Below are 23,200 nucleotides of genomic sequence, written 5' to 3'. Positions count from 1 at the left end.
CTTGAGGTATTTTGCTGCAGGAAATGCTTCCCAGCTAACTGTGGTATTTCTGAGACGTTTTCTTTGCGTATGTCGCAACTTCAAAACGGTCCTCGTTTTGAGTTTTCCTCAGCTAATCAGAAAACAATAGTGCAAGTTGCATATGCAATTTATGCATGCGTCAACAGGTTGGAATCAGCCAAAACAAAATACTCAAAAGGTATCTTTCAGATAATCTTTTCCTGTATCAAGGCTTGACATCAGAAGTTGAATTTGAATTAGTCATGAGAGGATTAGCTCCTAAATTATAACTGGAACATCTCCATCATTTCCAAGCTCATGGCGGCTCCCAGTACAAGACAAATCTCGAAGACTGGAATGAGCTTAAACAAGAGCTGAGAAGATGCTCACTCTTGACCTCTCCTGCTGCCCCAAAAAGCGTTCTTTTGTCTTTTGCTTGAGGAGATATAGTCCATCAGGCTCGACAAGAAATTGCACATTGACAGCGACAAATATGGCATCTGCTACGCTAAAGAAAACACAAGTTCATTGGGAAGAACCTCTTGGAGTCATCCCGAGTAGAAAACAACAAAACATCCATGAGTGCTCTAGCAGTGTAGCCTATTGCTCATTTGAACAAGCAAGCACAAGATTGAAAACTGTAGGCACGGCAGGTGATGACAATTTGACAAAACTCGCCTTTTTGATAGCTGAGGTTGGTATGGCTTTTAAAATTGAGAGGACTAACATGCCGCTGCATCACGCTTACCTTTTCTCAGCTGATGATGAATGAAATGCCTAGCGGCAACCAACATTTACACAATTTTATTAATCCTCTCTAGAGTGTCTTTCCGTTCTTGGGTTCAAAAGAAAAGACTTGTTCTGTTTAAGTAGTAGTGGTGTCGCTTTTGCTTTCAAGATTATCATTATTATTGTTTTGATAACTTCGCTTCCAAGGTTAGAGAAAGCTTCTAACATCACGGTTGCTTTAGCTTTTGAGTGATTTTACAGTCATTGAGTAAGTTTTTTTAGATAATGGAAAAAAGCTTTACATTTTCAGCCTCTATACTATGTGCATACATACTACTTCGGATAAAGTAAGAAACATAATAATAGGGAAAAAAAATTAAGTCCCCCCTCTCATAAATCTAAGGAAAAGACCAGCATAACCTTGTACTAGTGTGTCATCTCAAGAGTTGAAATAGAAATAGTTCGTTGGTGACCGACTCCAAGTGTGTAGCTCTGATCATAAATGCATGCTGAATTGCTGATCCTAAAGTAAGTACCACTATATATATCAAGAGTTGCTAAATTTTACATAAAAATAAGATACCTCTCGGTTCCTTATTCCTTTGTAGATACTCAAAAGTTAGCTTTCGAACTAGAGACCTTTTACGGTGTTTGCGAGATACTTAGAGGTATCTAGAGGTGAAACAACGTGTACCATTGATCAAGAGAGGGGCAAGGTATGGAACAAAATTATTGTAACATGATGGCAGTGGAGTAATTAACTAGTAAAACATGGGCATTATACGTAAATTGAATACTTACACCAATCTATCAGTAAATCGTTGTGCAGATCGGTATACCATGAGGAAAAAAAAGTAAATCACAGATACGCTGTTGATTTAGCAACGAACAATTCGGTCTGTATCAAAATAAACAGAAAGATCGCATCTCCTTTCTTCTCTCCCTTCGTCCTTTCTTCTCTCCCTTCGCTTCGTTCTTGATTTAGGGTTTGAACGGTTCCCCAGAAGGAGACAGAGGAAAAAGCGTCTGCATGGTTGAGGGATGAAGAGGAGATGAGATCGCCCGGTCGACGACTAGGCGCAAGCTAGCGCATCTATAAGTTATCCTATGTTTATTTACACAATTGATTAGTTATTTATGTAGTTCATAAATTTCTTATATAAGGGACTGGAATTTTTGTGGGATAGTAAACGAGATCTACTCCTATGGTGTTCTTCTAGTGTTTGAACGGGTGCACCCACGAGGAGATACGGTCGAGGAAGAAGATCTGGCATGGTCGAGCGTTTGAACAGGAGGCAAGATCTGATTGACATGTATGGGTTACAAGAACACAATGTAAATCTAGAGAAAACCACGTAAAAAAGAACATCAAAGAACAGAGTAACTCTAGATAAAATGATGCAACTTAAGAACCTGTAACGCTGGTGCCAACTAAATGACTTAACTCAGATACAACGTAAATTTAGAGGAAACCATGCAAAAGAGAAAATACGCAAATAAGAACCTATAAAGCTGGTACCGGAGAAATGTTAACTCATACGGTAGTACCTACGTGGTACCGATTCTAATTTGGGAGATAATTCTACCCTTTTTCTGTACTAGTAAAATTATATTTTTATCCTTAGTACTTAAGTACCTATACCAATACTTAAATACCTTTTACATGATACCTGTGATTGAGTAGCGTTGGATCTATACCTTTCTTGGAATGCAAACACCGTAAAAGTTCTCTTCGAACTATTGTTCCCGTAAGCTCTAGAAGTACAGAAGTACTGGTTTTCGTAGTTCGTACAGATATAGTACTAAAAACACACTGGGACGGCTGCTGTCACAGTTTTCCTTAATCCTTATGTCTGTAGAAAAGATGCTCCGGAAATTGAAAGGTATCCAACATTGAACTAGCAGAGAACGACTGCCTCATCCAGTGAAGGAGAAAGACTTGGCTGATGGGGAAGTTGTCAAATGACCTGACAATACAAAAACACAAGTTGAGCGGCGTTGATGAAAAGTTGATGTTTAGTAGTTTGTATTTTCATTGTTTGTAATCATTCTCTCAAATTCTGCCAAATGGCACATTTTCATGCAATGGAAGACTTGGTCTCATGTTAGTGGTTTTGGTTAGATTAATTGATTAAATACATACCCACCAATTAGGGAAGAACTAGTCTAACTAGTGGCCCAAATGCTTCAGTTAAGCTAATGCTTTCCGGTTTAGACCTTGTAAAAGAACATTAAGAAATGCAAACTCCTTGACTTTTGCTTCCAGGTTAATTTGGGAGCATGTTCGTTCTAATTCCTATTGATTACCATAACTTATTGCTCGCATACATGTAAAGTTTAGGAGATACTGGGAAAAAAACTGGCCATATTGACTAAAAGCAAAAATAAATATACTTTTTATCTTTTCAAATAATTGACTAAACTCGGTAGAGATATCTTCAGATATATTGGATAAGTTCATCCAATCACTGAACAGATCAAATGAATCATGATATTATCTTAAAGAATCAGAATCACAGAAAATACAAAGGTCAAATTTAGTGGTGATGCACTACAAGCCTACAAGCATCCCAAATTGTTGATTCAATTACAGAGACAGGGAGGCCACTACCTTTGCCATAGTTTCTGACCGACAATACATGAAACAGAACAAATTGACAAGACAAAAACATCCCAACAAAATTTGCCTTATGTTACTATGTGCAAATACATACTTCATTTTCCATGGACACACAGTAACATACAAAAATGACAGGATCATATGATTGATAATAATTCATAAGTAGACAGGCCATGATTTGATTAAACCCATTTTTTAGATAATGTATAAAATCGAACATTTGCTTCAACAGAAACTACAACATAATTTGACCAAACCTGGAAGACTGAAACTGATACTCTGAAAGTAACCCCACAGGGGCACTACCATTGGCATGATGCCCTTACAATATTTCTCACAAATCCTCTATAAATTCTCACCTTTGCCAAATGCCAACCATCAAGCCATCAAGCAGAGAGCAAGCAGTTGGCACACAGACACCTGTGTCTCCTACCCTAACTCTCTCAAACCAAAACATCAAAAAAACCAAGAAAAAAGCACAAGCTCACACACAAACACATGGAGCTCAACTTCCAAGTGCAACCTCCAGTGTTCCAGCTGCAAGACTACTGCTACTACTACAGCCAAGAGGTGGCGGCGGCGGCGTCGCCGGCGGCGAAGCCGACGAAGCCGCGGGGGAGGAAGAAGGGCAGCACGAGCCACAGCAAGTTCGTCGGCGTCCGGCAGCGGCCGTCGGGGCGGTGGGTGGCGGAGATCAAGGACACGACGCAGAAGATCCGCATGTGGCTCGGCACCTTCGAGACCGCCGACGCCGCCGCGCGCGCCTACGACGAGGCCGCGCGCCTCCTCCGCGGCGCCGAGGCGCGCACCAACTTCGCGCCACGCATCTCGCCGGACTGCCCGCTCGCCGTCCGCATCCGCGGAATCCTCCACCACAAGAAGCTCAAGAAGGCCAGGTCCGCCGCCGCGGCCACGGCCGGCTCCCCCGGCGCCGCATCCAAGAAGAGGTCCACCACGGCGGCGGCGGCGGCGGCCACTCCGACGATCACAACCACAAGCAATAGCAATAGCGATGGTGCGGGTAGTGCTTGTGGTGGCTCGAGCAGCAGCAGCAGCAGCACGGACAGCTGCGACGGCGCCGTGAAGCAAGGCGGCGGCGGCGGCGGCGCACCAACGGACGCCAGCGAGGTGTACCGGCCGGACTTCGTACACGCGGGCGCCGAGGAGTTCGATTCTTGGATGTTCGACACGGCGTTCGGCCCGTTCCCAGAGCTGGACAGCTTCGCCGCCGTCGACGCCGTCACGCCACCGCCAGCAACGGCGTCGCCGGAGGAGTCGAGCGCCGGCACGCCGCCGGTCGAGATGGCGGAGTTCGAGCGGATAAAGGTGGAGCGGCGGATCTCGGCGTCCCTGTACGCCATGAACGGCCTGCAGGAGTACTTCGACAAGGTGTTCGACGCGTCCGCCTGCGACCCGTTCTGGGATTTCTCGCCACTGTGCCATTAGCGCGTGTGTGTCTCACCTCCGGCCGCCGGCGGCAGCCGGCGTATGTGCTTCCTTCGCCGACTCGCCGTCGTCGTTCTTGCTCTTTTGTTGCCTCCTGGATCAGCTGTACCCATGCATGTCCATGTAAGCTCAATTGGTTTTTTGCTGCAGCCAGGCAGTGCAGTTTCAAAGAGGAAGATGATTCTACTTGTTTCGAGTTCGACAATTGGTTATTTTTTCTGTGCAATTTGCTTTAGTTTTTCACTTCAGGATAGATTAGAGATTCTATGCAGTAAGTTCAAGTCGTTTGTTATGTATGTAAAACCAAATTCAGATGTAGAGTAGTTCATATATATGTTCAAGTGTTTGAGATTGGATTCTGATGAGCAAAATGGCAAGCTCTAATCTTTTCCATGAGCATGGATTTTAAGTGCAATGCAGATAATAAATACTGTTGCATTGCTATAAAAAAAACCCTGAAACTTGTGCAAGTTTATTGTGCACTGACAAGTGAAAACATTTGAAATATTTTACCGCCCACAAAAATAAAAGGGCCGATTTGAAAGGTTTTCCCTATCAAAATTTTTACAAGAACTAAAATGCACCGGTAGTTTCTTGTTTGAAATCCGACCAAATCTTTTGGCTGTTCCTGAAATTCTATAACCAATATCTTCAATTCCAACTGGGGGGAAATTACTGATAAATTATGAGGTCAGTCCAAAAGTTCAGTTTAACCTGAATTATTAACGATTTATCTGCAACTTGCAGCTCCAAATGGCTGAGCTCCACGAGAGCAGAAGAAATACTGCTGTTGCTTACGACACTGGAACATACAAACGCACGCACCATGACAAGAAGAGGAGAGATTTTCTATTGCAATGGGCAGGAAAAGGCCACAGAACTCCGGGACGAGCCTAATATATTCAGTAAAGAATGCAAAGCAGGTGAGAACTGAAAAGAGCAGGTGACAACCTCATCTTAGGAAAAAGAAAAGGTGCTCATCTACTAATAAACTTGCTCAGATATGACTCGAATCAATTGTTAGTTATTTGAAGCATTTCCGTTTGTTTTGCTTTTGATTTATATCCTTCGACAAGACGGGACTCGAAAGACAGAATCAGGGTTTGCAAATGCAATCGGACAATCGGTAGTCGAAAACTGCTCCATACTGGTTTCGTCGATAACCATGATAACCAAACGGTTACTGGCAAGAATCAGACAAATTTTATCAATAATTTAATTCTCGCTTTGGATTTTATTGAAATTGCAGGCTTACCAAGCAATTTCTAAGTCTAAACAGGTCAAATAAGGCTAGTAACCATGATAACCGAACAATTATCGTCGCATTTTGGAAGTGCGCACGTTTCCTAAATTGCTAAACGGTGTATTTTTTAAAACTTTTCTATAAGAAAGTTGCTTTAAAAAATTATATAATTTATTTTTCAAGTTTTCTTTAACTAATACTTAATTAATCATGCGTTAATCTACCACTCCATTCTAAGTGTTGAGGGGAAAAGGTTCCTTAGACGCTTACACGCTTGTTCGGTACAGAAAACTCCATGTTGAACAGTTCTAAAATGTCTCCAGCCTCCTGTTTTGGGTGAAGAGAGCAGGACAAAGAATTAGCTGCTTCAGCCTTCAACCACCGCAAGTTTGAGCCTTTGATTTGAATATTTGATCCGCCGTGTCAGCCAGTAATCTCGGTTGCTGCGTGCGTACGCGCGGGAAATAGCCGGCCGAATGCTTTGCGGCCCAGCCCAGAATGTTCTCATTTCGACTCATGGGCCGTGGCTTGGACACGTGGTTAGGCGGCCCAAAGAACACGTAGATATATATGACTTTGGGCTTGGGCCATGACGCACTGCCTGCCTGCCGAGTGGCGACTCGCGAGGGAAAAAGATAGTTATAATTAACTGTCAAAACCAAAAATACTCCATCCGTTCTAGGAGGTTGTTTTCTTTGGACTTATTAGTCCCATAAAAAACCAATCTAATACTGGATCGGGACTACCTATATATTTGTCGACAAATTTTCTTCTAAAAATTTGACAAATGTAATTATAGTACAATCGTAGTATAATTACACTGTAACTTGTATGTAATTACACTGTAACTTGCATGTAACTATAGTGTAACTTGTATGTAAGTTTCCGTAATTTTGAATTGTTAGATCTATTACAAGATTTGTTTTGGTGAGGAAGAAAAAAATCACAACACACATATATGAAAGGATTTGTTCCCGCGATCTCTATTTTACCGAAATAACATGTTATGAAGAGATTTTTGAAAGTTATATACAAGTTATATTATAGCTACAGTGTAATTACATGCAAGTTACAGTGTAATTACACTACGATTGTACTGTAATTACATCTGTCAAATTTTTGGAGGAAAATTTATCGACAAATATATAGCAAAATTGCATCCTAATACAACAAGTTTAGACATACATCTGTCCAGATTCGTTGTACTAGAATATGTCACATCTAATTCTAGATTTAAATTTTTTTAGGACGAAGGGAGTACTAACTATCAGAACAATATTGAAAATGGTATTCGCGACGTGATAGCCCGGTCATAGAAAAATTAAAAATATAAAGTGAGGCCCATCTGTCATCCTACACTATTTCTCTCCTTCCTTCTCTACCGGACTTCCGCGGCGCCGCAAAAGTACGAAGGCAATGAGTAGCGGATGTACGCGTGCGCCGTCACTGGCCTCTACATCCTCCAACCACTCCGTCGGCTTCCACGGCAACGGTGACCACCGACCACCGCCTCCCGCTTCATGCCCAAGTACCCAATCTGGAGACTGGAGCCACTGGACCTCAGGCTCATCTGTGACGAGGAGCCAGTCGAGAGAGTTGGAGTCCGGGAGAGCCCCCATGAGAAGGTATTCGAGCGGCTAAGCCGGGATGGTGCCATCTCCACCGTCGCCGCCACCGTCACCGTCACCGTCACCGCCGCTGCCAGTGTTAGCCTCGACGTTGCCTGGGTGTCCGACCTCATCAACTGAGGCTGTATGTCTGATGTCACTATTGGAGCAGCTCCAATGTGTGCAGAAATCGAACTGAGTATATCGGAGACAGCACACTGGGAGAGTCGATTGTTGTGTGTCAGATAGCAAAATCGACCTCCAAAATTGAGTCAGTGTTAGACAATTAAAGTATTATTTGTTGCTGATGGGGTTGAACATATTCGAGCCCAATCAAATAATTTACATTTTTCCCTTAACTTTTCTTGCTGTATGTGAGTCCTATAAATCGATGTGCACACTGCAGCCACCGAACCAAAGTTGCATTCGTCGTTCACGAACTACAGTAATCGAACATACACTGGAGCTGCCCTTGGAAGCTCCTTTTGAAGTAGTACTAAATAGCAAGGATTGTCATGGAAAAGTGGCGGTAAGAAGGTGAGTATGAATAAAATCGTTTCAGACCTACGGAAAAACGGTACAGCTAAAAAAAATGATCTCCATCACCGTCCTTTAATGAAATAGTTAAACCCATGCTCGTTCCCGGAGACGAAAGTGAGGAGACACAGTTAATCTACTTTAGGTTCGCATCACCCACCGATAATTCACCTCACTTGATCCTATGACAGCTAAACTACACAGCGACAATGGCTAAGCATAATTGGTACCATGTGATCGTGACTACAGAAAAACGGGAACAGGCCGGCCTTGGGAGGCTTGAATATGTGACAACCTGTTTCAGGTATCTCGAGGCTACTACCAGACCAACCAAAGTCCCGTACTCCCGTCCCAACCAGCAGATATCCACTGGCGCTGCGGTGCACCAGCCAGCCGCCAGATCGCTTGGTTCCAATCTTCTGTAGTGCAGATCAAGGACACCCTATTAAACATGTAACGGTGATACAGGCATATGGAGACACCACATTGGGACAAAGGGAATACCACCAGCTATCTTCCTGCATTTGCTTGCTAATTACCCCTTGAACCGAGCTCAGATTGGTCCTGTGAACGTATGGATCCAAGTTGCTGATCTCTTTACTCGAGCTCAGATTTGTAGCTCAGAGTATCAGATATTTAGGACCTAGAAGCAGTAGATGCTGCCATCCATGTGTTTCTTCAGCATCTCATGTTTCACAATTCACATGCAACTAAGGAGTAAACGCGCAGAGAGATTAATAGAAGAAAGCATCCATAGCTCCATTGGACCATGCATAGAGAGCATACAGTTTTGCAATTCAGCTCAGAATGGCATATGTACCAAGCTTGGGGGGGAGTAGCAAGCAATGCACAGCAAAATGGGAAGATATGAACAATCATGGCCAACGAGGGGCTAACAACAGTTTAGCACAGTACAAAAAGTAAACACACATAACAGGAATATGCAATGCAATGGAACCGGAGTATACTGACAAACCAATCATTAACCAGAGAACTACTTATTAACCAGCTACTAATAGTCTTCTCCATCGTCGTTCTCGTCGTCTGCACCCTCGGCGCCGACTTCCTCATAGTCCTTCTCAAGGGCAGCCAAGTCCTCACGGGCTTCTGAGAATTCACCTTCTTCCATTCCCTCACCAACGTACCAGTGCACAAACGCACGCTTAGCATACATCAAGTCGAACTTGTGGTCGATGCGCGAGAAAACCTCAGCAACAGCAGTGTTGTTGCTGATCATGCACACTGCACGCTGAACCTTAGCCAGGTCACCACCAGGGACAACAGAGGGTGGCTGGTAGTTGATGCCACACTTGAATCCAGTAGGGCACCTTTGTGGAGGAAGAGAAGCATTAAACAGTTGGTTAGCCAATCAGGTGTTGATAAACAAGTGGATAGGTTGCCTGTGATTAAAATAAGCGCAACTAAAATAGTGATGAAGACAGCTTACCAGTCAACAAACTGGACAGTTCTCTTCGTCTTGATGGTTGCAACTGCGGCATTGACGTCCTTGGGAACAACATCACCACGGTACATCAAGCAGCAAGCCATGTATTTCCCGTGCCTAGGGTCACACTTAGCCATCATGCTTGAGGGCTCAAAAACAGCATTGGTGATTTCAGGCACAGAAAGCTGCTCATGGTAAGCCTTCTCAGCAGAGATAACAGGGGCATAGGATGAAAGCATGAAATGGATGCGAGGGTATGGGACAAGGTTGGTCTGGAACTCAGTGACATCCACATTGATAGCGCCATCAAACCTCAGAGAGGTGGTGAGTGAAGATATGATCTGTGAGATGAGCCTGTTCAAGTTGGTGTAGGTTGGCCTCTCGATGTCAAGGGATCTCCGGCATATGTCATAGATAGCCTCATTGTCTAGGAGAACTGCCACATCAGTGTGCTCAAGCAAGGAGTGGGTGGAGAGGACACTGTTGTATGGTTCTACAACAGCTGTTGAGACCTGCAAACCAGAGGGGCATAAGACGAGAAGATAATGATATGATGAACTTTAAATAATTGTACAACAACTCTACCCAAATTGTCCCCACAACAGCTAAGACAAAGCAAACCCACTCATCACATGAACAAGCTGAAAGGCCCACATCACATGGAAAGTTGGTACAGTACACTAGGATAATGCTGGCTCATACAATGCATGGTATTACAGACTTCGCGAAGAAGACTAATAGTCCATAAAAGTTCACTAAAGAGTCTACATAAGATAGGGATATTGTATAGCCATATAGGTAGATCCCCACCAGCCAGGCAGCCAGGCCAGCAGTTTATTAGTCCACATACTAATTAGAGAATGGTTGGCAGATCCAATAATCAATATATTGCCATGCACAACTCACAACAACAAGAAAAAGAAGCGGCTGATAACATGGCCCATATCTAAGCAGGTGTCCAAATAAATTAATTCTACACCAGCCTGAAAATTTCAAGTTTCCGGTATAGAGCATTTTATTTAATTTTTTCCCTCAGAGTACAACTAACATGGATCAGATTAAGTTATACCTGGGGGGAAGGGTAAATTGTGAAGCCAAGCTTGGACTTCTTTCCATAATCAACAGAGAGACGCTCCAACAGAAGAGAACCAAGTCCTGATCCAGTTCCACCACCAACAGCATTGAACACCAAGAATCCCTGCAGCCCAGTGCAGTTGTCTGCCAACTTGCGCACACGGTCCAGGCATAGATCTACGATCTCCTTTCCAACTGCATTCCACAAACAATGAGAACAAGACATATGCACAGTTGCAATAGAATAACACTTGTATGAACTCTAAGCTGAATTACCAGTGTAATGGCCACGGGCAAAGTTGTTAGCGGCATCCTCCTTCCCAGAGATGAGCTGCTCAGGGTGGAAGAGCTGACGGTACGACCCAGTGCGCACCTCGTCGATGACAGTGGGCTCCAGGTCGACAAAGATGGCCCTGGGCACATGCTTGCCAGCGCCAGTCTCGCTGAAGAAAGTGTTGAACGCATCGTGTGCGACGCCAACCGTTGTATCACTGCACCAAGAGCAAACAGCACAATGTTTAGAAATCAAAACTGACTGATAATTCTAATCATTAGCCTATGCAGTACCAAATAAATTACAGTCTACCAGAGCTGCCTACAAAAAGCGGGCTACATCCATGATAATCTAATGGAATCTAATTCTCAGGCAAGGCAGCATTAGCACAATTGTTTATGATTCAATAATCTACTCAATTCTTACACCAAGCAAAGTAAAACCAACAAAACAAATCCTCCTCGATAGTGGAGGATGCCGCTTTTAATAGTAACCCAGATTAAACTCTCCAATCTAGGACGATCTACGTGCTCAGTCTGACACTCAGAGCTTCCATGTGACATTATTTACTAAGCATCACCCCACAAGTAAATTCGCAGATCTAGAACCGTAAAGAACTCTGGAAACTCCCAATTGCCAACTTGTAAACATGCAACCAGCACGCAAATCTACAGTCTACTCCGGAGAAAATCAAACGCATTCCTCCATATAATTCCAAACGGTAAAAAAAAGAGCGTAAAAACTACGGCTAAAATTCCCTTCCTCCGAGACGCACGGTGTTCGTCCTGTCCCTTGCAATCCCCTCACCAACCGGCAAGGAGATGCACCAACCACCAAGAAGGTTCGGCCAAAACCAATCCGCAGAGTCCAAACGAGAAGTACAAGCGGAAGGCTGCACCCATCGTTCGCTCCGCCGAAGCAAACAATTTCCCCCCAAAAAAAACACACACACACAAAAAAAACAGACGGCGAAACAAATCTGGCATTTCGGACGCAACTCAACCGGGGCTACCAGATCAAACGAAGCCGGGGAACGCGGGGCCGCCTCCCGACATCAGGAACAGGAATGCATCTACGGATCAAAGAAGAAGAGGTTGGGGGAGGGGGAGGGGGGATTCATCGTCACCTGGGCATGGTGCCATCGGGCTCGATGCCGTGCTCGAGGCAGTAGAGCTCCCAGCACGCGTTGCCGACCTGGATCCCGGCCTGGCCGATGTGGATGCTGATGATCTCTCTCATCTTCTCCTCCCTCCTCCTCCTCTCCTCTCCTCGCCTCGCCTCGCCTCTCGGTTGGTTTCCTTCCTTTGGTCTAGACTAGAGAAGCGGCCTCTCTCTCTCTTTCTCTCTCTCTTCTTTCCAAAATGTGAGAGATCGGGAGATAAAAGGGCGGAGGAGAGAGAAAGAGAGAGGGGGAGGGGGGAGGGTGGGAGGAGTGGTGGACCGGGACCACGGCCCGTGGGCTGGGCTGGGCTGGCTGAGCGGTTTGCTTTTTTACGTGGACCGGCGCTCTCTGGACCCGGTTCACGGTGAGCCCTCGTGAGCGAAACGGCCATGGACGCTCTTGCCAGGCTGCCACATGAACTTGACGTTTGGAGTAACGGCAAATGGAGCCGCCGTTTTTTGTCACCTTCTTTTGCGATTTAAAGAAGTTTCCATAAATTGTTTTAAGCAGGTGTCATGGCTATAAATGTAAACATGCTTTTGAAAATTATATAGGGCATGTACAGTTTATTATCATACCAATCACATCCCACCATGCCAAAATTATAAAACATATTTAAGAAAGTAACGAACTAAACAGCACCTGAATTTTTTTACCTTGCCAATTCCTGGGTATTACCAAACTGTGCTGAAATTTACTAATTGTTAGAATTTGGTAGCGTTGAAAATAATAGTAAAATGAACATGCCAAATAGACTACACGGTTGATTAGTTTTTTTTAGAAATTTCACCGGGGGGAGAGCGTCCCCACCTGAATTTCATTAAGCAAAATAGGAGGGAGGTACAGTCATTACATATTGTGAGACCTTACAGCGGAGGATAGGAGAGACTTCCAGGCATAAACAACCGGCCTATCGTCTCTACGAAGACGCTCGGCCTATAGAGTGGCATCTTCAATACATTTCTTAACTACACGGGGAAAAGAAACAGGGAGAGAACGGAATACAACATCATGACGATGATTCCACAGACCCCCATAAGCAAAGAATGTAAAAGATTTGGAAATGCTGCTGAGGTAGACGGCTTGGAGGGCGGAGGGCTGAAATATCTTGCACTGAAGCGACGGCAGGGGTGACATCAATGGACCCCCAAAAATGTTGAGCAAACTGACAGCCAAATAACAGATGCATCGTTGTTTCATCCGCAGCATCACAGAGGGCGCATCGCGGGGATTGAACAATCTGCTTCTTGTGAAGATTAACCTTAGTAGGGAGGCGTTCTTTGATGAGGAGCCAGAGAAAGAATTGGACTCGGGGAGGGGCACGGTTGTGCCAAATGAATTTCCAATGGCGGCATTCATCAGTCAGGGCTTGGGAGTCTGAGTAAATTATCTTGGTTGTGAGAATTCCGGTTATAGCTAAACACTATGCGTGCGCTTGAAAACTTAAAGTACACAAATAGGAAAACGATGGACTCACTGGGATCAATTTCGATACTACCAGCAAGCTAGCACTACAGTGTAGGCTAGCCAACCCTAGATAATGTGTTGGGAATATGCCTTTAATATTTTACATGTGTTGGCATATATTTTCTGAGTGAACAGCTCTTTAATATTCCTTACCAAATAAAGGAAAAACCATACTCCTTCATAGAAAGTTTAATGTTTATTATCTCCTTCAGAAAACAATGCACATCAGAGATGTGATCTTGGTATATTTTTGGGCTTTGCTTCATGTACCACATTTTCTTCTCCTTAGGCTTAGGACATGTGACCAAGATAATCAAAGATAATTTTACGAATAGACTTTTGTACATCCATCCTAGGCTGCGCTCTATTCTATTCGGTGTATTTTACAAAGAGTTTCAATATATAAGTTTCTTTTTAAAACATAAAATAAATATATTTTCTTTTTTTAATAGTTAATAATCAATTAATCATGTGTTAATAACTCGTCTTATTTTGTGTGCAACCAAAAAAAATAAAACCTAACAAATAAATCGAACTAAGCCCTTATGGTCCGTTATAAAACGAGATGGATCATTAGTGAATGATTAATTAACTAGTATTAATTATTACAAGCTAAAAAATATATTTATTTTATTTTGGAGATAAACTTTTATATATAACTTTTTTACAAAACGCACTATTTAATAATTTTCAATACGTGCTAACGAACAACGAGGAAGTGAATGTTTAGAGTTGTTCAAAATAAATCAGCCTTAGGCTACATTCTACTATTTAACTTTTGGCTTTAGCTACTTTATCGTTTGAGTAAACACACATTCCGGACTATTAATAATGTGTTGTTTGCAAAAAAAAATCCTATATAAAAGTTTTTTTAACAAGTCAAATAAATTCATTTTTCAAGTACTATAATGTTTTATACTTGATTAATTATACGCTAATGATATGTTTTGTTTCGCGTGCAATTGAAGGGTTTGTTTACTTTGCTACTATTTTCAACCTTACCAAGTTTTGGCATTGCCAAATTTTAGTAAGGTTGCCAAAATTTTGGCAAGATTTCATATGTAAAAACTAAAATTTGGCAACAAATTAAATATAACCACTTTTTTGGTAACTTTGCAAAAAAAAAAAAGTAAGGTTGAAAATGGTAGTAAAGTGAACAAGCCCGAAAAGCTCAAGCCAACATGATATTCAAACTAAGCCTTACTCTTAGAGGTCTTAAGCCAAAGAGAAGTGACAAAAGAACTAAAAAATGCTAATTCTAATATTATGTTCTAAAATCGACATGTAATCCCTCCATTTCACAATGTAAGGCATTCTAACAGTTTCCACATTTATATTGTTGTTAATGAATCTAGACATATATATCTATATAGATTCATTAACATCAATATGAATATGGGAAATGCTAAAATAACTTACGTTGTGAAACGGAGGAAGTAGTTCACAGCTAAAAAGAGGCCGTTTCTCAAATAAAAAATGCCCAGAATCGCTAATGCGTGCGCGCGTCCTTCCACCTTTTTTTCTTTTTTTTACCAATTTTTTCGTTTTTTTACACTTTTTTTCTGATTATTTTTTTAATCTTTTAACATGTTTTGAGTTTGAAAGTTTTTAAATTTTGAGTTGAAAATTTTCAAATCTGAACTTGAAAGTTTTTGAATCTTCTTGAAAGTTTTCAAATCTCAATTTGAAAATTTTTCAATTTTTTCAAATCTTGATTTGAAAGTTTTCAAATCTCGATTTGAAAGTATTCGAATCTTGAGTTGAAAGTTTTCAAATCTCAAATTGAAAGTTTTCAAAAGTTTCAAATCTGGACTTGAAAGTTTGTCCAGATTGAGATTTGAAAACTTTCAACTCGAGATTTGAAAACTTTCAAGTACAGATTTGAAATTTTTTAAGTTCAGATTTGAAAAGATATGAAAACTTTCGACTCAGATTTAATAAACTTTCAACTCGAGATTTGAAAACTTGATTTGAAAGTTTTCGAATCTTGAGTTGAAAGTTTTCAAATCTCAAATTGAAAGTTTTCAAAATTTTCAAATCTCAAATTGAAAGTTTGTCCAGATTGAGATCTGAAAACTTTCAACTCAGATTTGAAAACCTTCAAGTACAGATTTGAAATTTTTTAAGTTAAGATTTGAAAAGATATGAAAACTTTCGACTCATATTTAAAAAACTTTCAACTCGAGATTTGAAAACTTTCAACTCCGATTCGAAAATTTTCGACTCGAGATTCGAAAACTTTCAACTCAAATTCAAAAACTTTCAACTCGAGATTTGAATACTTTCAAATCAGAATTAAAAATTTTCAATTTAAGGTTTTAAAACTTTTAGCTTAAAACATTTTTAAAATAAATAAGTGTGCTAAAGATTAAAAAAAAGTAATCGAAAAAAAATCGCAAAAGAAAAAGAAACAACAACTCGTGAGAAAAGAAAAAAATGGCTGATGGATTGATGGGCTTGATGGGCCGAAAGCAGTTAGCGAGTTGGCGCGCGTGCCAACTAGCATCCCCAGAAATGCCACGATAAAACACGCTTGTAGGCAGGACAATTGGAAATTTCCAGTTTCACGATTTCGAAGTAGGCTCGTCGAGACGTCGACGGCGTGGCCGTAGGCCAACACACGGGGTGTCCATGAGACCATGATCCGCTGCCTACGTACGGACGCCGGCCCCACCCAGATGAACTGCCCTCCACTCCACCGGGCCCCACCTTCTCCCCCCGTCGGCCCGGCCGGCCCGTCGCACGCAGCAAAATATCTCCGCCCAGGCGCCTCGCCAGTTTGTTTCTTGTGTACTGTAGTAATTAACAACCCGTTCCACCACCACCACCAAAGACCCGGTGCACACACGGAAGCACGAAGCGAAGCGTGGGGTCCATGGTGTGTGTCAGTCACACTGTGCAGGGCACGTGGGGGCAGCCGCTCAAGTGAGCTGTCCTTCTCATCTCATGTGGCCTCTCGCGTTCCCATGCCACTGCCAGCCTGCAAAACCACAACACAAGTAGTAGTAGTAGCTGCCTCCCTCCCCCGCGATCTTACGGTGAATTGCTGGTAAAACCCGTGAGCCGTGACGGTTGTGTCGGGTGCTAGGACGAGACCGTGCTGTATCGCGATTTTGTACTGTAGCCCGGTTCCACTCCGACACAGGAGCCGCTGATGCGAGTTGCGAGGATACATAACCGCGAGGTTATTTCCTTTTTAGAGCTTTTAAATCATGACGTATCTCACGATAATCACACGATTTTTACAGTAATCATGCTGTTACCACGATAACCACCAAACGTGAGGCTATAATTTTATCTAAACGATTTGGTGAATACTGTGATGCCGAGAGAAGCCGGGGACTTTTTTTTTTTACGACCGGTACGGATGGCGAGGCAACACCAACCACGGCGGCGGCGGGGTCCCTGCCCCCGCGGAGCTTACCTGTTACCGGACACCACACCACCATCAATCATCGTCATCGTCACGCCAATGAAAATTAATCATGGCCGCCGGTAGACGGTCGCCAGCACGTCCAGCTGCGATCCAGCCGAGCTCGATCGATCGGTCGATCAAACGGCAAACCTCATCGTTGCATCACAAGCATCAGCCGCCTGACCGATCAATGATCCAGCAGAAACAGTGGAGTAGAAGGATGATCAGGACCGGTCTACATCGATCGTACGCACACGTACACAAACTAGGACGAATTTGAATGAACACGTCGTTGATTGCATCCTGTCGTTGAGTACATTTTGTGCGCTAGCAACATAATACTGATATTACCTCGATTACTATATACTACTAGTAATCATACTGATGGTTAAGCTTTCGCCTATCTCTATCTAGGTAGCCATCTATCTACAGGGTCTGAAGCTTTCGCGATGGCAGTAGGAGTATTGAATTGGGATGGCTACTACTCCTACTTTGAATTAAGGACACGTTTTAAACTAGATTTGAGCTGAACTAATTTCTCATTTATCGTGAATATGTTTATCAAATTGTTAAACGGTATGTTTTATTCTAAAACTAGTATGTTTATCAAATTATATTTATTCCGAATTTTAGTTAGTATTAAATTCCTATATGGACTCTATACTCTAATTCTAATATTCTTTATTTTTTAATTCTGATTTTCTATTTTTTTCTTAATTGTATTTCTATATGGGCTTTATACTCTACTTATAATATTCCTTATTTTAATTCCGAATTTCTATTATTTCCTAATTGTATTTCAATATGGACTCTATACTCTACTTCTAATATTCCTTATTTTTTAATTCTGAAATTCAGTTATTCCTAATTGTATTTCTATATAGACTCTAGTCTCCTCTTATAATATTCCTTATTTTTTAATTTAGAATTTCAACTATTTCTTAATTGTATTTTTATATGGACTCTAGTCTCCTCTTCTAATATTTCTTATTTTTTAATTTTGAATTTCAGCTATTTCTAAATTGTATTTCTATATGGACTCTGCTTTTTCTTTTTCTCCGATTAATATGAGAATTTCTAGACCATGAGAGCGAACGTGGAGATTTCTTTTTCTATTTCTTTAATAAGAACTAGCTGGGTGGCCCGCACAATTACGCGGCTAGTACCCAAACAAAATTATATATTTTTTCTTATGATTTTACTAAAAATTTATTAAATAGCTATCTCATTGTCTTAAGAGTTTAAAAGACCAAACCTTATCATCCCCATGTTTCTAATTATATAGTTTTTTAAAAGTCACACCAGATACTACTTATGTCATCTCCTTCTTTATTTGCTTGCTCGATCTACCACTATTTCTATTCATTCTCCTTAGAAACTTCAAACATTGGATCTTATAGGTTTTAGAGTTTATTTTCACGTTGATTTTCGTTTTTATAATTTCTAGACGTCCCGTCAAACGTTGCCATTATACTCCTCTATGACCCGTCTACTGTCTCTTCTCTTTATTGTCATTGAGATTTTAAAAATCGAACATAGTTATCGTTTGGGTTCATTTTTTACTTTCTAGAAGTCCCGCTAAACCATTAGCTACTTTGCCATTGTACTTCTCTACGGCTCGCCCGCTGCCTCCCTTCTTTATTGTCATTGAGATTTTAAAATCGAATATGACTATCATTGTTTTTTTTTACTTTTTAGAAGTTCCGAAACTTCAAAAATTGAACCTTGTAGTTTTTAGAGTTTATTGTCTTGTTGGGTTTCATTTTTTTATAATTTTTAGAAGTCTTGTCAAACGATGCCACTATGCTCCTCTACGGCCCGTCCGCCGCCTACTCTTTATTGTCATTGGGATTCTAAAAATCGAACATAACTATCGTTGGAATTCATTTTTATTTTCTAGAAGTCCCGTCAACGGTCGGCAGCTCTGCAACTATACTCCTATACACCCCGCCCGCTGCTGCTCCTTTTTATTGTCATTGAGATTTTAAAATTCGAATATGATTATCAATGGGGTTTATTTTTTTTACTTTCTAGAAGTCCCGGCAATCGCCTTGATCGTTTGCTTTACGGCCTCCCTGTCGCCCCTCCTTTTAATCGTCATTAGGATTCTATTTGGTGCTTCATTAACAATTTTTTTTATGTCATATCAACCGCCACCACTCTACTCCTTTATATGCATGTTACTTAATTTATCTCGTCATGTGTTTTAGATGGTCTTTTCTTTCAATAGTCTTTATTTTTATCACAAATTTTAGTTATTTATAAATTGTATTCCTAATTGGAATCTTATTTTTCTTTTTTCTAATTTCAGATTTTTTAAAAAAATTTAATTAATATCGTATTATGTTCTTTTAATATTTTTATTTTTTATTTTCAATTTCAGTTGTTTCAAAATTGTATTCCTACTTGAAATCTCTTTTACTTTATCTAATTTTGGATATTATTTTATTTTTTATTCTGAATTTTAATTAATCTCGTATCGGGTTCTTATATGGATTCTTCTTTCAATATTGCTTATTTTTAAGTTTGAATTTCAGCTAATTTTAAATTGTATTCCTACTTGAGCTCTTCTTTTTTTTTTTGCTAATTTTGGATTTTATTTTTATTTTTATTCCCAATTTTATTTAATCTCGTATTAGGTTTTTATACGGACTCTTCTTTCAATATTCCTTATTTTTAATTCCGAATTTCAGCTATTTTAAAATTGTATTCCTACTTGGACTATCCTTTTCTTTTCTAATTTTGTATTTTATTTTATTTTTATTCCAAATTTTGATTAATCTCGTATTGGGTTCTTATATGAAAACTTTTTTCAATATTCCTTATTTTTAATTCCGAATTTCAGCTATTTTTAAATTGTATTTCTACTTGGACTCTCTTTTTTTCTAATTTTAGATTTTATTTTATTTTTATTTCAAATTTTAATTAATCTCGTATTGGGTTCTTATATGGAAACTTCCTTCAATATTGTTTATTTTTAATTCCGAATTTCAGCTATTTTTAGATTGTATTTCTACTTGGACTCTTCTTTTCTTTTTTTTCTTTTTCTCCGATTAATGTGGGAATTTCTAGCGCCCACAGCGAACGTGGTGCCTCCTTTCAAAGCTGTTTTAATAATATAATAGATAGATAGATAGATTTTAGTTAGTATTAAATTCCTATATGGACTCTATACTCTACTTCTAATATTCCTTATTTTTTAATTCTGATTTTCTATTTTTTTCTTAATTGTATTTCTATATGGACTTTATACTATATTCCTTATTTTTAATTCCGAATTTCTATTATTTCCTAATTGTATTTCTATATGGACTCTATACTCTACTTCTAATATTTCTTATTTTTTAATTCCGAATTTCAGTTATTCCTAATTGTATTTCTATATGGACTCTAGTCTCCTCTTTTAATATTTCTTATTTTTTAATTCCGAATTTCAACTATTTCTAAATTGTATTTCTATATGGACTCTGTTTTTTCTTTTTCTTCAATTAATATGAGAATTTCTAGGCCATGAGAGCGAACGTGGAGGCTCCTTTTTTTATTACTTTAATAATATAATAGATTTATATATATATGTATTTTCAAAAAAAACAAATAAATTTATTTATAAAATTTACAATGGATAATAGTTCATTAATTATATGCTAACGATTTATATCTTTTTCGTGCATCTAATTAGCTAGTCGTCTTTAAGTGCTTATACAGAACACGCCCTGAGCCAGCATAGTGTGGCCGATCTGCTCACGCATGCAGTACAGCTGACAGTGAGGCTGCCACGAGTGACTGGCAGACAGACAGCTCCAGAGGCTTCATCTCCAAGCCTGCTCTGCAATGAAACCTCGATTATTCTTCTCCTCCTTCCCTGACCCCGTCCAACTCCAACCTACCGCTTTCTTCTTTTTTCCCCAAAGGTTCTCCAACCAAATGGATCGATTATTGCAGCATCAGACCAGAGTCTAGTAGAGTACTTAACGCTGCGAATTGCCAGGGATGCAGTAGCTACAAACAAACAATCTGGTTATCGTCTGGTGGCCATGATTAGCATCGCTAATCAAAACAAAGCATCTGAGAGGGGCCTAATTGATCAGGAGGAGATGAGATGAAATGAGATTCCTTGCCCTTGTTTAAGCAGGGGAGAGGGAGCAGTGTAGGGGCCACGCCGTCGTCGTCTCCACTGTCCAGTGTCCACTCGCATCGCATCTGGCTCTCTGGCTGGCAGGTTGTGATCTGGTCGAGTACTGGATTTTTAGCCGGTTTTGCTTTGCTCCTGTAGCTTGCTCGCTGCTGCGCTGCTTTCATGTGCGCACCGTTGATCGATCGGTGGAGAGAGACGAGCCGTCTTGGCATCTTGCAGGCTTGCAGCTATGGGCAAATCGTGGAGACCATGCCGGTGTACCGCAGGAGATGGCTACTTGTTGCCTTGTGCCCTTGTTGGCAATGGCAATCCTGGCTCTGTACTGGGTCTGGGACTCATCAGTCTATGATTAGTTCTCTTCCAAAAGTTAAAATCAGCAACTTGCTCGTTTTTCATTTGCATGTATTTCGAACAGTTAAATAACGTGTTTTGTGTAAAAGTTTTGTATACAATTTTTTAAAAGATCGATTTAAACCATTTTTAAATCTAATAATTAATACTTAATTAATTATACATTAATGATTTATTTCTTTTCGAATTGCTCTACCAAAAATCTAAAATGCTATACATGGAATCTGCGTTGGACTTCATTCTACTGGGCATTTTTTTTGGTAAGGCCTATTTACCGGACTATTAAAAATATTTTCGCCGGACTGTAAGGCCTATTTATGAATGAGTTCAGTTTTGGGTTGGGTTTGGGCTTACCGTGTGCACTGGGCCTCAAAGTTGTCTAGTCCAATAATCAAGCCCTTAATTATCTGGCCGGGGTTGTACGGTTCGTGCGGCCTAATTATCCTCCCTGTGCGTGTGCCGGTGTGTCCTCACGTCCCTCACGTGACACGAGTACACGACGACGGCCCGCGCAAGAGTAACGTATGTACTCTCTCCATACTCATAAAAAAAGTCGTTTAGAACAGTGACATGGTCTCTAAAACACAATTTTAACTTCTTAATTCTATAAAAATATTTATTGAAAAGTGATATATATACTTTTATAAAAATATTTTTTAAGACAAATCTATACATATGATTTTTACATTTTTAAACTAAATAATTTAAAAGTTATTTATGATTTATATTTCAAGGTTTGACTTAAACATTATCCTTAACGCCTTGCACCGAAAGAATGGTTTGGCGTCAGATTCGTCATCTGTTCATCTCTACGCAACGGCGATGACGATGGCGGAGACAGACGCCGCCGACGAATTCGTGCTCGTCACCGCCGCCGCCGCCGACGACGAAATCACCCACGAGCCGCGGGTGCGCGTTCTTGCCGGTGGCTACAGCGAGAAGTCCCTCGACGCGAACTACTTCGCCGCCGCCGCAGCCGTCTCGCAAGTCGGCGCGACGCTTTTGACAACGACGACGAGGTGGACGATGCTGTCGCGAACGCCAGCGAGGGATCGGGTGATGCAGATAACGACGAGGAGGTGGAGATGGTGCTTGTGGAGGATGAGCAAGGGGGAGGAGGTGATCACAGGTGGCAGCAGCATGTCGTCGGCGTGCTCTGCTCCGTTGGGCTCACGGCGGCCACCGCCGCCGGCCTTGCCCTGCTGCTCGGCTGCGGCGGCGGCGGCGGCGGTGGCCGCCCGAAACCGGCGGTTGCTGTCAACTTCCGGGCATCCGCCAATTACAAGGTGCAGATGAGATCATCATACCATGAATCGTCAATGACCGTAACAAAACTGCGTGCATTTGACAATGTCATTCGCTAGCTTTTCACGTATTTTTTCCCCTTTTTTACCGCAGGCGGCGAAGGTTGCGGCGAGGAGAGACTTGCAAGCTCCGGCGCCGGCGGTCATCTCGTTTGGGGGTTGCAAGACTTGCAACGAGGGCTGCCATGCCTTTTCGCAATGAGAGAAAATTCGTCGACTTGATGCAATCAGAGTAAAGTCCTATTGTAGGAAGCAGAGACTGTCTTTCGAGCAAGTGTAACCAATCAAGTTTTTGAAATTCAGTTCAGAACACAGAGTACTCCCTCCGTCCTTAAAAAAACAAACTTTAATTTCCGTGTCCAACGTTTGACCGTCCGTTTTTTCCAAAAATA

At 41.2% G+C, this 23,200-nt stretch overlaps 3 protein-coding genes across 3 annotated transcripts; 2 read left to right on the top strand and 1 right to left on the bottom strand.

Moving 5' to 3' along the window:
• Positions 1–3,746: 3,746 nt before the first annotated feature.
• LOC127778554 (ethylene-responsive transcription factor ERN1-like) lies at positions 3,747–5,071 on the top strand. The gene has a single exon (XM_052305172.1). The coding sequence runs from the start codon at positions 3,848–3,850 to the stop codon at positions 4,793–4,795; it is 948 nt and encodes a 315-aa protein (XP_052161132.1). The 5' UTR covers positions 3,747–3,847; the 3' UTR covers positions 4,796–5,071.
• Positions 5,072–7,558: 2,487 nt separating this feature from the next.
• On the top strand, positions 7,559–7,786 carry LOC127778557 (zinc finger CCCH domain-containing protein 2-like). Its single transcript, XM_052305175.1, has one exon. The coding sequence runs from the start codon at positions 7,559–7,561 to the stop codon at positions 7,784–7,786; it is 228 nt and encodes a 75-aa protein (XP_052161135.1).
• Positions 7,787–9,028: 1,242 nt separating this feature from the next.
• LOC127778552 (tubulin alpha-1 chain) lies at positions 9,029–12,331 on the bottom strand. Its single transcript, XM_052305170.1, has 5 exons — positions 12,101–12,331; positions 10,977–11,191; positions 10,696–10,895; positions 9,630–10,138; positions 9,029–9,510 (listed from the first exon to the last, which is right to left on the bottom strand). Exons 1-5 carry the CDS (start codon positions 12,211–12,213, stop codon positions 9,195–9,197), a joined length of 1,353 nt encoding a protein of 450 aa, XP_052161130.1. The 5' UTR covers positions 12,214–12,331; the 3' UTR covers positions 9,029–9,194.
• Between the last annotated feature and the right edge of the window lie 10,869 nt (positions 12,332–23,200).

This window comes from Oryza glaberrima, chromosome 7 (genome assembly GCF_000147395.1).
Source record: "Oryza glaberrima chromosome 7, OglaRS2, whole genome shotgun sequence".
In the NCBI taxonomy this organism is placed as follows: Eukaryota; Viridiplantae; Streptophyta; class Magnoliopsida; order Poales; family Poaceae; genus Oryza; species Oryza glaberrima.
This window is presented reverse-complemented; position numbering and strand designations above follow the sequence as displayed.

Excerpts from the sequence above, each read along its gene's own strand:
- LOC127778557 (XM_052305175.1), top strand. The coding sequence starts at position 7,559 with ATGCCCAAGTACCCAATCTGGAGACTGGAGCCACTGGACCTCAGGCTC.
- LOC127778552 (XM_052305170.1), bottom strand. The coding sequence starts at position 12,213 with ATGAGAGAGATCATCAGCATCCACATCGGCCAGGCCGGGATCCAGGTC. Across the intron at positions 11,192-12,100 it reads CCCGATGGCACCATGCCCAG|TGATACAACGGTTGGCGTCG; the intron begins GTGACGATGAAT and ends CTCTTGGTGCAG. Across the intron at positions 9,511-9,629 it reads ACTGTCCAGTTTGTTGACTG|GTGCCCTACTGGATTCAAGT; the intron begins GTAAGCTGTCTT and ends TCCTCCACAAAG.
- LOC127778554 (XM_052305172.1), top strand. The coding sequence starts at position 3,848 with ATGGAGCTCAACTTCCAAGTGCAACCTCCAGTGTTCCAGCTGCAAGAC.